Source organism: Coffea arabica, chromosome 7c (assembly GCF_036785885.1).
Source record: "Coffea arabica cultivar ET-39 chromosome 7c, Coffea Arabica ET-39 HiFi, whole genome shotgun sequence".
NCBI lineage: Eukaryota > Viridiplantae > Streptophyta > Magnoliopsida > Gentianales > Rubiaceae > Coffea > Coffea arabica.
Genome location: NC_092322.1, coordinates 9,407,248 through 9,421,543, shown reverse-complemented (window position 1 = coordinate 9,421,543; position 14,296 = coordinate 9,407,248). Strand labels below are relative to the sequence as shown.

The 14,296-nt window shown below is 34.9% G+C and overlaps 2 protein-coding genes across 2 annotated transcripts; both read left to right on the top strand.

Annotated features, from left to right (window-relative positions):
• The first annotated feature begins 3,673 nt into the window (after nt 1–3,673).
• Nucleotides 3,674–4,771, top strand: LOC140010516 (ethylene-response factor C3-like). Its single transcript, XM_072057799.1, has 2 exons — nt 3,674–4,238; nt 4,734–4,771. The coding sequence occupies exons 1-2, from the start codon at nt 3,674–3,676 to the stop codon at nt 4,769–4,771; spliced, it is 603 nt and encodes a 200-aa protein (XP_071913900.1).
• A 6,963-nt stretch (nt 4,772–11,734) lies between these two features.
• LOC113698590 (ethylene-response factor C3-like) lies at nt 11,735–13,000 on the top strand. The gene has a single exon (XM_027218460.2). It carries the CDS (start codon nt 12,209–12,211, stop codon nt 12,866–12,868), a length of 660 nt encoding a protein of 219 aa, XP_027074261.1. The 5' UTR covers nt 11,735–12,208; the 3' UTR covers nt 12,869–13,000.
• The last annotated feature ends 1,296 nt before the right edge of the window (nt 13,001–14,296 follow it).

The window sequence follows — 14,296 nt, the reverse complement described above, 5'->3', positions numbered from 1 at the left end:
GCTGAGATGCATTTAATTACAATCTATTTTTTAGGTAATCTGTCTTTTTTTAACAAAAGGAAGGATAACAAATGTTTCACAAATATTATACTTGTGGTGCTAATGTGTGATGAGTTGATGACAATAGCTGAAGTCACTGAAGATAGTGAATCAATTTTACAACTTTTTTACAATATTGTCATCCTGACTTATCGCCAAATACAGAAATATTCATCACTAAAATCCTAATCTTTTAGATAATTAATTAAAGTAGCTTTCAAAATCCTTGTGCTTGTAACGATACGATCCAGTTCATCTATTTTGTTTAAACGTACTCGAACTTTAGTGCAAATTGTATTTTATTGCATTATGTACACTTCATGCTCTGCTTGGATTGAACCCTTAAATGGAGTAATATAGGGTGAATTGATATCGGAAGGTCATTCCAGTTCGCAAAAGTTATCTTTTTGAAAAGATTGAACAACTTACTTTTCTTCCAGTACTTGACAACACAAATCCTTGGAATGAAGAGAATTGGGTATCCTCATATTTGTTTCCCGTCCTATAATGAGGGTGCAATTCCCACCGGGCCACTTCATTTTTTTTTTAAATATAGTTACCAAGCCGCTTCATTTTCCTTTCCTGTTTCTTAATTTCTTCGACTTCTTTACACAAAAGAAAGAAAAGGAATTTAGAATGAAAATTATTTCCTTAACTAGTGTCTAAAAAAATTTGGAGTTAACGTATCAAAATTGAAGCTAATTTGACTTTAAACCTTTCGCTTTTAATTCGATCTTCCTACTAAAAAAGTACACAAAATTTTGCACTAATGTGAATATTCATGGGCAACCTAAAAATAGTTTTATGAGAGTGGGGTCCATCAATACTTGTAGATGTGTATTTTCTACTGCTATTACAGAAAACTATATATTTTGTTGGAGCCAGATAGCACATGAATAAAATTTCTTAGTTATTGATATAACATCAAAAATATTAAATATAATTTTATTGTTTCAGTGGGAAGTTTTTTTTTCCAAAATTTGTGGGTTTTTTCTTTTTTTTTTTCTAGTGCACTTTCGGTATATTCAGATTATATTATGTCAGCATCAAAGTATCTCATCACAGTTGCATTCAGAGAATTTTCGGGTGAAATTCATACTTGGTATTCTATTTTTCTTAAGAAAACCACCAGTGGTGGTAAACTATTTGGTCCACACCAACTAATTGAATTTTTTTTTTTCACTTAGGATATCTCAACCTTTCGACCAAACTAATGTCCTAAGATTGTGTAGAGTCTTGTCCCAAGAATATACAGTGAGATAGTACACAGGGTTGATCACGGAACCTACTGGTAACTACCAGACTACGAAACTAGTCGGACCATCCGCGGGAACAACTAATTGAATTATTGAAGTATGCAAATTTCGTACAAGAGAGAGGGCGTAAGCCGAGGGCTAAAGCCACCTCCCTGATATCAAGTACCAAAATAAGCGAGGGGACTTGAATATAAGAAATTCTAACAGGAGCAAACATTAATTAAATTTAGTCCCGAAAAAATATGTCTAATCTAACAAGGTGTGGAAGGCGATATAAGACCAAGGAGAAAGAGGCAACGAATGGTACTACAATAATGTAGTATTATTTGAACAAATTAGTATTCATGGTTAGTTTTTAGATAATTCTAAAAACTTCTCCTAAAGTTTTTAATAATTATAACAACCTCTCCTGAGGTTTGAAGAGTTATAGAAACCTTCTCTAAAAAGTATATCGTAATAACAATTGGTGATCCAAGTACAAAAAGTCCAATATATCCTGTGTTACCCTATTTGATTACTAACCAAATTAAATGTCAAAAAAAAAAAAGCCAAACATAATTGTTATGTGCTTGTTAAAAATTTCATGGTAACCCTTTGCAAGAAAATTTAAACCATGTATTGAAGGCATCCTTTTCAAGTGTTTAGACTTTTTTTTTTTAAATTGTTTTGCTAAACAATTTCTAAAGAGACTCCTTTTGACAAATGCGTTCGCACTACCTAGTCGGCTCTTTGTATAATTGAGAAAAAGTTTATTTAGATTAATTGAGAATAGAATATAAAGTTTCGAAATGAGGTTAGAACCTTTGGATAGGATGGTATTAATGAGAAAGGGTTTCTTTTTTTTTTTTTTTCTCTTTTAAACTCCTTTTTTACTTAGAATTTATAGATCTTGTGTAGGTTAATATAGTGTTTTGAGAATACCAAAGCAGGTTAGTGTACCTCGGGAAAGGTGGCTGCAATTGTCAAACATCGTATAGGAAGTTTCTAAAATTATTCCTTAATTTTTTGTGCAATTTCATAATAGAGGTGCGATATTCAATTTGTATTTATGTAGACCTTGTACATGTGTTTTGAAAACTGAACTAGATTGACCCGTTTGATCGGTCAAACCATGAATTGGATATGCCTTCGGTCCGGTTCAATGAATAACTTAAAGAATCAATTGAACCAATCAAACCCGCTCAAGAACCGATTGAACCGATAAAAATTAGGAGGTTCAACCAATTTTTATTTTCTAAAAAATATTTATTTTATTCAATATTTTAATATTAAAATAAATAAAAAATTATTAAACCTTTGAACCGAAGTTGAACCAATTGAATTGATCAAACCATGAATCAGAAGGTCTTTCAGCTCACTCTCCAATTCGAGTTTTAAAACATTGCCTCATACATGTTTGTTGCATCTCTGCTACAAAGTTGTAGAAGCAACTTAGTCATAAATCACAATTTGTTCACATAGTTTTACACAATTTAGACACATCTAATTTTTTTTAAAAACGTCAATGATACACGAACACCTACACCTATCCATGCTCCTATACTATGGGAAAGAAGATAGACTCAACTGGGTCATAGGGAACCAAAGAAAACTAAACTATCTTTGGATCAGATAGGTGCCTTTTGACACCTTGCTGAATTTGGAAAAACAACATAATATGGCAATTGATGGGAGATAACGGTCAAGCCCTTGACCTCTCACTTCACAAAAACTTCAAGAGCCCTTGTGATGGTTAACAGGGAGCCGTTGGTTTAGTAACGTCTACAGTGACAATCATTTTTGTCCCTTTTCCAAGATACAGTACGAAGATTAGACATACCTTTTTCCCATGCTAAATAGCCCAAAAATAATCTGCTCTAGTTAGTGGGTTTGTTTTTCCAAATAATATGATATAACCTAAATTGTCCAAAAAAATATGAAAAGACCTAAACACTAATACGATTTCCCAAGCTGGGGGCAAAGCTACATTTTCTATGAAAAAGCATGGAAACGTAGTCAATCATGAAGCAAATAGAAGGGAAAAACAGCAAATTACTAGGAGTAAGAGGTTGAAAAGAAAATGTTAAAAAAAACTGCACATTCGTCTTTCAATTCATTAAAATAGTTAAAACGATTAAATAATTAGTCAAAAAAATAAAAATTAAAAAATCAAGTCAAGGCTTTTTTATTTTATTTATTTGCTTTTATGATGGGCAGGCTTATAGGCTAGATTGTCGCAGCCAGATAATCAAATTAAAATAATGGCAGTCACACTAGTATTTATTTCCAGTAGCTTTCATGTTGGCAAATTATCCGAGAGTCAAGGTTTCTTCTATCACATATTTCTCTCATCCATATTCTACTTACCTGGGATGAATAACTAACTAATGAATTTTAGGATGGAATCTTCATGGATGGAAGACGAAGATCAAGATTTCTGGAATACTATTGATGGGGTATTCAAATCCTCATGGGAAACTAGTTGTTCATCCAGCAAAAATAATAGTGGTGAATACTCCATTTTTTTTACTACTAGCATTCAACAAGAGCCTGCTGAAAAGGAGAAGCACTACATAGGTGTTCGAAAGCGGCCATGGGGAAAATATGCGGCTGAAATAAGGGATTCCACAAGAAACGGAATGAGGGTTTGGCTTGGAACTTTTGCTACTGCAGAGGAAGCTGCTTTAGCATATGACCAAGCTGCCCTTTCGGTGCGAGGCCCAACCACCGCCCTCAATTTCCCCATCGAGAAAGTTCAGGAATCATTAAGGAATATGGTCATCTGCAGTTACCAAGATGGCTCATCGCCAGTTGAAGCCCTGAAAGAGGCGCACAGGATGAGAAATACTGCATCAAAACGTAGAGGAAAAGGGAAACAAGTTAAGCAAGAAGATGTTTTGGTGTTTGAGGACTTGGGATCTGATCTGTTAGATGAGCTATTATCTGAAACTAATAATTCCAGAAGTAAGTGAAATGGAGTTTGCATATCCCCACCTTCGCTTTTCTAGTTTGAACATCTTTTTTTTTTTTTTTTTTCTGTTCCTCTTCGATTATTAGTGCCTTGCCAGCCTATATATCCAATAATATCTTTTGCCTTCTACTATCAGCAATTTCTGGAACCCTAAACTCATTCACAGCGAAAAGTGAAAAGGGGGAAAATTGTGTATGTGGCCACCAATGACACTGATGTATAATGTATCCCGTTGTTTATATTGAAGACAAGATATATTTATGTTCTCGTGAAGTGAATTATATTTAGAAACTGATCAAGGATTTCCTTCAGAAGGAAAAGACCATTGAACCTTTATCTATGGCATTCTTAACCTTCATAATAAGTTTACCCTCAAAAAGAGTTAAACTTGGCTATTCTATAAAGATAGTTTCGTAGTCATTTGTACCCTAATTGTTTGTTTTCACCATTGCCTTTTGATGCTGGATTTTTTGTGCTGATAATCACAGTTTATGTTCCAAATAGCTGGTACTTGATCAATTTGTGAATATTACATGTCCATGCTCTACCATTGAACATTTATATCCGTAATCTGTTTTATTGAGCTAATAAAAGACACCCAATTGGACATACATAATTGATTGTTCCTTTTTAGATACTTTTCTTTCATTTTCTGTAAGATTATAACGAACTTCAACTAATAAGCTTGGACATCTAGAGATGATAGCATGTATCAATGTGCTAGTCTAGTATCTTCCTCCATAACATCATCGATATGTCCTGGACCTAGAATCACTACCCTTTGGAGAAAGTGTTGTCTAGTATCGCTATTGATATTCGATTTAGGCCTTGGGTAGGTTGTCATAACGATTTAGAGGGAAAAAGGAAACTCATTGAATGGTGTCAAAGAAGAGGATACTATTGACCAAGCCATGCTTGTGATTTCCTAGTTTATTTGCGATGACTTCAGCGGGAAATTCCAAAATCAAGCATGAAAAAAAACAGATTTAAACCATAAAAAGTAATTTTGTGCATTTGGTATGGAAGTCACCAATGGTCTCAAATGTACAAGCACTTAAAATAAAGACACACAATTCAACTGTAAAACTGGGGAGGAAACTCTGCTAATGATTGACATTGAGAGTTAAATCTTCAATGACCTACTCTATTACCACTTGCCTGCATCTTGCACTGGAAAGCAGGCTGGTTACATTTATATCTTTCAGTACTTCATCCTTTTTGGAGTCCATGGTGTTTGGAACCTGATACTTAGCTTAGCTTGTGTTTGTCATGTTCCCTACTGATATCAGAAAAACTGTTCCCCATTTACCTTGTTATCTTGAAAAAAAAATCCTTCACTAGTTAGTCTTAGTATCCATATTATAGTATTCCTTTGGGGGATGGAAGATCCTACCAGTGGTAGTCGTATATTTTCTCTCAACCATTAAAAGTTATCTTATTATTTCTATTTTGAACTTGTTATTATTTGATCAACCTTTTCTATTTCGAAGATCATCTTCTATGACATATCCATTCTCCCTCAGTTCATTAATATTATTCGAAGCAGCTTTTTAACGCCAATCTGATATCATAATTTCTTGTCTTTTACTTTCTATTGTTAATTATTTTCAAGAATAACGTTTCCATTTGTGATTCAGCTAGTACTTTGGTTGGTAATATACTGTATGTCTTGATTGCGAGTGTCTAGCCTTTTATTTTCTAATGTTACTCAATCTTGAGGTCAACAACTTCACTTGTGTTTCAGCTAGTTCTTTAGTTGGTAATATAGTGTATCTCTTGATTGCAAGTGTCTAATCCTTATACATCACACAAAACTATTCTTTGTCGCCACCCTTTTGCTGTTTAACATAACTATTTACAGGAGTGACAGTGTGAAAGAAAATAAAGAAAACCAAATGTAAATTTCTTATAACAAGTTCTAGTTAGAGAGAACTCGATTAGCCAGGAATAGCCCAATTAAATGCTCAAGATAATACTTGTATGTGCACAGTACCCTTCTGTTTACCTGCTTATGTACAAGCTAGGAGAATTGGAATACTTGAACTCCATCTTGAAGAGACTGGCGAAATCTTATGTGGAACATGTTTCCTTCCATCTCAGATTACCCTTTTGTTTTTTCGATCGTAGTACATAATAAAAACTACCACTGACAGAAAATAAGTTTAAATAACTGAGATAGACTAATGCAAATCATGGTGTTACTTCTGAGATTACCTGATTTTGCTGCAGAAAAACTGAAAAGAGTTTCAAGTTTTTACCTGAGATGTGCCTAGTACATTGCCTTCATTTAAAGCTTTAGCATATAGAATTTTGCAGAGGATCGGCATTTTCTCTTCTACCCTGGATCTTTTTGAGTAAGAAGGAGATGGTCAATAATTGCATGTTTCATGCATAACTTTAGGATTTGATCTTTATTAGCCTTCATAGTAATGTTACACCTTTCAATTACATTGCCTAACTTTCATCTCAATTTGTAGTATCCTACTGGAAAAGTTAAAGCTACTGGCAGGAGTTGGGTCAAAAGCTCCATTGAATGTGGTAGTCGAGGTGGAATAGATACAAATATGGGGCGGCTTAGTACTTAGGTGCATTCATTTTCTCAGTTTTTATGCTCATGGGCTGCTAACATCCATGAAGGATGCTTCCCTAAAATTTAAATTGATCAAAAGTTTTGCACTTTTGGAAAAGGTTATTTAGTGGAACTTGCATCCATAATGGACAAAATTTCGTTAGCTGTAGTTTTTTTTTTTTTTTGTTAGCCGTAGGTATTTTCTTGTTTTCACTTTCAATCTGTTATATTACTTGGTAGAGAAGTATAGTTAATTAGATTGTTAGACAGTTCCACGTGATTGTAATCTAATAAAATTTTATCATATTATTGATCAATAATTTAAACTCCTAAATTCATCTAAAGATTGATGTCTCTGTTTACACATGTACAGGTGAATTAATATTTACTAGTGTAGCACCCAAAACGTACTACAGAACTCCCCAGATTTTATCAGCTTGAACGGTTTTGTGTACTGAATTAATATGCATACATAGTAACCTTCCTTAAAATTGTAGAGGAGATAAGTCAGTTTTGTGTCTTGAATTTGAGATTTTTCACTGGACACCCAACCTACCTGTAGTACATCTAATTTATATTAAATTTATCATATAAATGCACGTACTCATATTTATTTCACAAATTAACAATGCTTTTATCGAAAAAAAACTAATACTTGATGGTTCTCTTAACAAGTGTTCATTGAACACCCATTAGCGAAATCGTAAAATTTGTGTTTATGTATGCAAGTTACCTTACAATTGTTGAGAAGACAAATCAATGATTTTAAGCAAATAGGACCATGGAAAATCTGAACGGTGGAAGATTGGTCTAAGATGTCAACGAAGGCATAAAAGGAAGATTTTACTATAGAGTTAATCTTTCACATTATGATAGGCGTTTACATTAATTAGCAAGTCCAAATGCATGAAATTCAAATTGAAGATGAGATTGTTTGTTATGCATTCAAATGGACTAGAGCATAAAGTGTTGTTGTAAGAAGAATTAATCCTTTATTATGCTAGGAAAGTCGAAAGATTTATGATTGCTAATTCATACATGCAAAAGAAATGTGATTATTGGTAAGTGAGAATGATTAAAAGTGTAGATTTGGAATTAGTTTATGCTTTGGACTGGGGCTGGGATTGAACTAATTGAGAAACATCCATTTGCATTATATTAGATAGATGTTCGAGAACGAATTCGACAACTATCAGTTTAGGACTTTGACCGCCTGAGCTTGGAAACAAGAAGACTGGTTTCTTTTTCTTTTTTTTTTTTTGGGTGGTGGGACGCACACTTCCGCCGCCGTCGGCCCCGGCCAATTGGTCTTTCAGGGTGGCTGTGGAGTTGCCACCTAACCACCACGACTGGTAATGATGAACAATATTTGACTTTCAAGTTTCAAACTTTCCGGTCGCCCTGCGACAACATACAATAAAATTTATTGGCATTAGTCAATTTATGCAGGACAGTCAACGTCAATTTTCAGCACCACTCGATTAAAAACAAAGAATAACTAATTTCTATTTGCAATAAAAAAAAAAGAAAGAAAACCACAAACTATTATGTTATGGTGACACAAAATTGTTAGAAAACTCTATGGTTTCTTTTAGTATCATTCTCGTAATATGCATTTCTCAACGATGATATTAGCTTAAATTTTTAAACTTGTTACAATTTAAGGGTCAAGAATACTTTTTTTTTTTTACTATTGAACGACAAATTTAAGTTGAAAATACAATACCCAAAAGGGACAAATTTTTTTTTTTTTGAGCAAAGAAACTCACTTCATTAATTTATAGGAACAAGAAGATTTACAAGAGAATAAAACACCAAATACGTCAAAAGAATTCCTCTTCTGATCACTACCCAAAAGGGGCTTTAGAATCTCCCTTAATTATTTTTAACCATTACCCCAAAAAAAATCTTTCCGAGAAAAAGGAAACTGGTCGCTTCTTTTCCTACGAACGAACAAAAACAGAATACATACTTTTCTCTTGAAAGTTATCCCCTAAATGAATTAAATATTAGAGGAAACCCTAGACAACATACAAACTTCGCTTTTGTTTTACAAGAAAAACCTTAACACCGGCAGATTTTCTGCTTCTTTTGGTATTTAATGCTATCGGTTTCACTAGAAGAAAAAATGGATAAAGGAAGAAGGTGTCGCCCGGACCTTCCGCCGACGGAAGAGACAAAGAAGGCATGTAGGGTCAAACCGCATGCAAAACATCGCAGTCTGTGTCTTCACGTCCCATATTTCAGTTTTTTTTTTTTTTTTTTGTCTAGGAGTTTATATTTCTGGCTCCGTTTTGTCTTAGTTTAATCTCTCCTTCGAATCAGTCATACTCGAAGATAAAATTTATTACTTGCTTCATTTATATTTATATTTATATTTTCTTTGCTTAAGAAACTGTAAAGGATAAAATCCTGAAATTAGCAACGATCGCTATGTCAAGTGAAATTAATTAAAGGCCGATCGAATTCATACTAGATAAATCAAGAAGTTTAAAAAAAAAAAAATTGCTACTAAAGACATGCTGAATCAACTACTAGCTGCAGCAAAATGTTACTCAATGATACAAGCAACTTGGCATTGATATTGATATCGATGGATAAAAAGTAACAGCGATTTTTACAATGTCTTAGTCATTGATACCAAACTTTCTATTTGTTCTGTGTTTATCAATCCTCATCAGCCAATGGTCCCTTTGGAATTTCTTGCTATAGCCTACGAGGCTGTAGCGTAACCAAATAAAAATATCTTCCTAGCTACAGAAACTTGGTCCTTTGCCAATTTGCATGCGGGATAGTTATAGCATTTCTTCCAGCAAAGCTGGCCTAAATTTATCTTTTTATGTTTTCAATTTTTCCAAGGCCGAGTTAGTGAACTACAACCAATGATATAGTCACAGACAGTTAAAAGTTGTTACGTTCCGGAATAACACGATCACCCCTTATCAATTCCGAATGCAATTTTAAGTTCTTAACTTGAGATGCATGAGCATGGTTTCTTTCTCCTCCTCCTCCTCCCCTCCCCCCCCTCCCCCCCCCCTTCTTTAAAGAAAGTTGTGACATAAAAATTTGTGGTGTAGCGTTATCCTGAGAAGAAAGATTGTATTCTTAATTAGTAGAGACATGTAGCTCAATCTTGACTAGCCACTGGCCATTTGGTCCAGTGGCCATCACCATCTTTGGTGATGCTGGAGGTCAGGGGTTCAATCCCTGCCTCCCACAAACTTGCCACTTTACGTGGCTGGTCTTCTGCCCCCACGGGATAGGTCGAACGGTCCGCTCCCCCTCCTTAGGGTATGGCGACCTTTCTGGCTTGTCCAGGGTTCGAGTCCCCGTTGTTAATGTACTCGAAGTGGAGTGGGGCCTCCTCTCCCGGACCGCAGGGGATTAGTCAAGCCCCGTAAGGATTGACCCAAACACCCCTGTGTAGACAAAAAAAAAATCGTAGCTCAATCTTGACCTTTTTTGCCTTCAATAATATAAGAGAGTTTTATTTCACCTGCCCTCTCTTTACTTCCAATAACCACCTTGAAATTAATCTAAAAATAAATTAAATGGCCTTTACTCCGCACGTTTCTTTCTGTAAATGCATTTGTCACTAGGGCTGTGGATCGAGTTTTGTTAGTAGGGTTTTAACAAGGTCAAACTCGACTCATGAATTGATAGGACTTTGGAGTTTCAAGTTTTTGAACTTGGGCCCAAATTAGAAAACTCAAACTTAACTCATACTTTTATATAAGTTTCGAGTACAAATCGATTTAAGCTCAAGCTCAAAATTAATACATAATTATATATAATGTATATTTAATATGATTAATCTTTCTTACATTGATAGTGCATACATTATCAAATTTGGATGAATAACAATTATGTAAATTTTAAATTTAAAATCTAACTTCTGCATATGTGTCTGGATCTAATCGTGATAATGCATACATTATCAGTACATATAAAATTTAATCTATTTAATAATCATGAATTACTATAAATTTATATATAAATTATTAATATTTTATGTTATTATATGTATAATTATAAATTATGAATATTATATATATATAATTATACTTATACACGGGTTAGGCTTTAGTTAGGTTTGAACTGAATTTAAAGAGGCCCAAACTCAGCATATATTTAATTTGAATTTAATATTTACATCCAAACTGCACCCGATTCAATTAAAGATTAGACTGAACAAACTTTTTTATTTTGGACCAAATGGGTCGAGTTCGGATTGACCCATTTTTCCATAGCAAAAAGCCAAAAATGTGGCGGCCTCATAAATGCTCCGTTAGGCAATCAAACCAGCCACTTGGTCGAGGCTGACGTCAAAGCCGTACGATTATGATGCGTCACTTGGCTAGCTGATGACCATCAATCAATCAATGCGATGTTGAAACTTGAGGATTTTGAGCTGATTGATTGAATTCAAGCTTCCCTCAATTCCATGTTGGATCATGATCTCAATTTAATTTGAGCCCTGTGCCAACGGTTGTTTGATTTTCTTTAATAAAAAAATATACTTTCATTCTATAAAATCTTTCACTAATGGATATACTCAATTTCATTACCGTAGGATTTCTTCTTTTTTTTTTTTTTTTACTTAGAGATATCCTAATTTTTTGACTAGACTAATTCCCTGAGAATGTGTAGAGTTCTGCTCCAAGATACACAATAAAATAGCACATGAAAATCGATCACGGGACCTGCTGATAATTACCGGACTACAAAATCAGTTGGTACCCACGAGAGTCGTAGGATTTCTAAAACAGTTTGAACTGCTTTTGTACTTGTAACCATGCGAGATTTTATTGAGAAGAGATATGTGCATACTGGGGTTAGTTCTCAACAAAGTCTTGGATGTTTTCTTTTATTATCAATAACTAACCTTAATTACCCTAAAGAGAGAGGGAGAGAGGGATTATCAGTCTCATTATTGTTATATGGGTGTTTATTCCATGGTTTACGAGTTATTATGCTCCTATGATTGGTGGCATGCTATAAAACAAAAACAAAAAAAGAACCAAGTGGCTAATGTCCATGTTCTTTCGATGTACGTCAACAACCCCACAGGCTAACGTTTACTGTCCATGTTCTTTGGATTTAGGGCATAGAGTTGAGGTAGATGGAGGGACCATGGCCCCGCAACTTCACCTGCATCAAATTTAAAACTTCTGTAGATTTATTGTGTCTTAATTGCGATGAAATCTTCTTCGTCAAAACTTTCTAGCAAGTACCCTTGACTCGATCCAACCCCAGATTCATGGTCCTTCTCTTCTAGGAAACCATTATTGCGCCAAGAAAGAAGTCAAATAATCCATCAGCCTTATCTTTCTAGTTGAATTCCTACTATATATAAACGCTGTGCTTCGCTTGATTCCAAAAGTAGGTATAAACATGGCTATGATGCAGAGCTTCAACCTATTCAATCTAGATATGGGTTCTGCTTCCTCTGAATTCTTCCCATTTGAGTCTTCATTCTGGTGGGATGAGAACGTTTTTCTTGACGATAGTACAACTTCGAAAACCGAACATGAGAGTGGGGAATCCAAAGCCACAGAGTCAATCAAAACAGGTTCTTGCAAAGGAGTTAGTCATGAAGAAGAGGTCACCTCAAGCTTGAAAAAGAAATCTAACAAGAAAGAAAAGAGTTACATAGGAGTCCGGAAGCGTCCATGGGGAAAATATGCAGCAGAAATCAGGGATTCAACAAGGCATGGATTGAGAGTTTGGCTTGGAACATTTGACAGCCCGGAGGAAGCTGCTTTTGCCTATGACCAAGCAGCATTTTCACTGCGGGGTCCCATGGCGTCGCTCAACTTTCCAGCTGATCGAGTCCAAGAATCACTTGAAGGGATTAAGCACAATTGGGAGAATGGTTGCTCACCAGCTGCTGTTCTCAAGGAAACACACAAGATTAGAAGTCTGTCAAAACGCAGAAGAAATCAAAAGAAAGAAATAAACCCAAAAAAAATTGTTCTGGAGCTTGAAGACTTAGGAGCTGATCTGCTGGAGGAGCTATTAAGTTCATCATCTGAAAGTACAACAACAACTTAGGGAGTTTGCTTATTTTGGTTTGCCTAATTGTATGTGATTATGTCCACAAATCCCGTGTTTGCGTATAGTTGTTGCTATAAAATGTAATTCCATCCTACTGCTCTTTATAAATTACTTTCTTTTCTTCTCTTACATTAATTCGCAGCGTCAAAATAAATTTTTTTTTTTTTTAAAAAAAAGAACTAATACCATATCTGTTAGTCAAGACTAACTGAATCAATTAATAAAAATCATGAAGCGCTCCACTCACAATTAATTAGTTTTGCGATAAAAACTCAAAATATTTTAACACGTAATTTCAAGTAGTGTACATCTCTCGCTCATCATCCATGTAAGAATGAATTCAATCTCTCTATCTATGTTGCTTCAATAATTCATCACCATTGACATTTGCACCTGTTAACTTTTGGAAGTAATAGCCTGAGGAATTTTGGGCAGAGAAGACAAGAAGCAAAAGTGGTGGTATGTGTTCTGACAAATGGGGGCATCCAGTGAATTAATGTTGTGTACTTGTTTTAGATTGAAAATGACACCTCTTGTGAGTCTTCTATTTTGCAATGCATCACGTCCGGTGCTCCCAACCAACTTCATCTCAAACTAAAATTTATACCGCAGACTACAACGGCTTTGTGGCTTTCTACGCAATCCTAAGAAGCTACGTACGTTTGTAAACATTTCTTTAAAGCATAAATTCGTTTAAAAGTTCCAAACATTTCTTTAAAGCATAAATTCGTTTAAACATTTCTTTACCTTGTTGCTTTGTGAGAGCTTCCTTGGTGATTTAGTGGTTTTAGGAGAGAATAAGTTTGAGCTCCTTATATGAACTTGTGCAAGCTTGAATTCAACCTAAAACGCGGTGTATTTTTTAGCCAAGAACATGCTTCATGTTTAATGGTACAAGCTGGGAATTAAGTACAGAGCCAAGAAAGATGGAGGAGGATTCTGTCCCTACTAGTCTCACAAAGTAAGGATTAAGGAACTATTGTATTTTGTCAGATCCATCTGTTAAATTACAAATCTGTAATGTCTAATGCATGTTTAACCTATCATCAGAATAGTAATGTAAATCAAATCAAACTGGATGAATTTCAGGGATCTGTTAATGAAATTTGCTTTTATTAAAGAAAAAAAAAAAGAGTACTGCCTTGTGAATGGTGGGCTGATCTTAGGTGCAAAGATGTAAAGGTTAACTTGGGCTGAACTGGTCCGGTTCTCGGTGGCGAAGCCCAATTGACACCATATTATTAGTAAATTACTCTATTATGAGTCAAAAAAAGATATAGAGTTTCCTTCCTATATTCTGCCAACCACTGCCTCCTTGCTCCCCAACAATCCCTACCCAGCTTAGGATAGAGGGAGATGGAGATGGAGATGGATGGCTGGCTACACGGCCAAGAAGCATCAGAACATTGAGAACTAATGGAGTTC

Coding starts and splice junctions, on each gene's coding strand:
- LOC140010516 (XM_072057799.1), top strand. CDS start 3,674: ATGGAATCTTCATGGATGGAAGACGAAGATCAAGATTTCTGGAATACT. Junction 4,239..4,733: donor TGAAACTAATAATTCCAGAA/GTAAGTGAAATG, acceptor TGATAATCACAG/TTTATGTTCCAAATAGCTGG.
- LOC113698590 (XM_027218460.2), top strand. CDS start 12,209: ATGGCTATGATGCAGAGCTTCAACCTATTCAATCTAGATATGGGTTCT.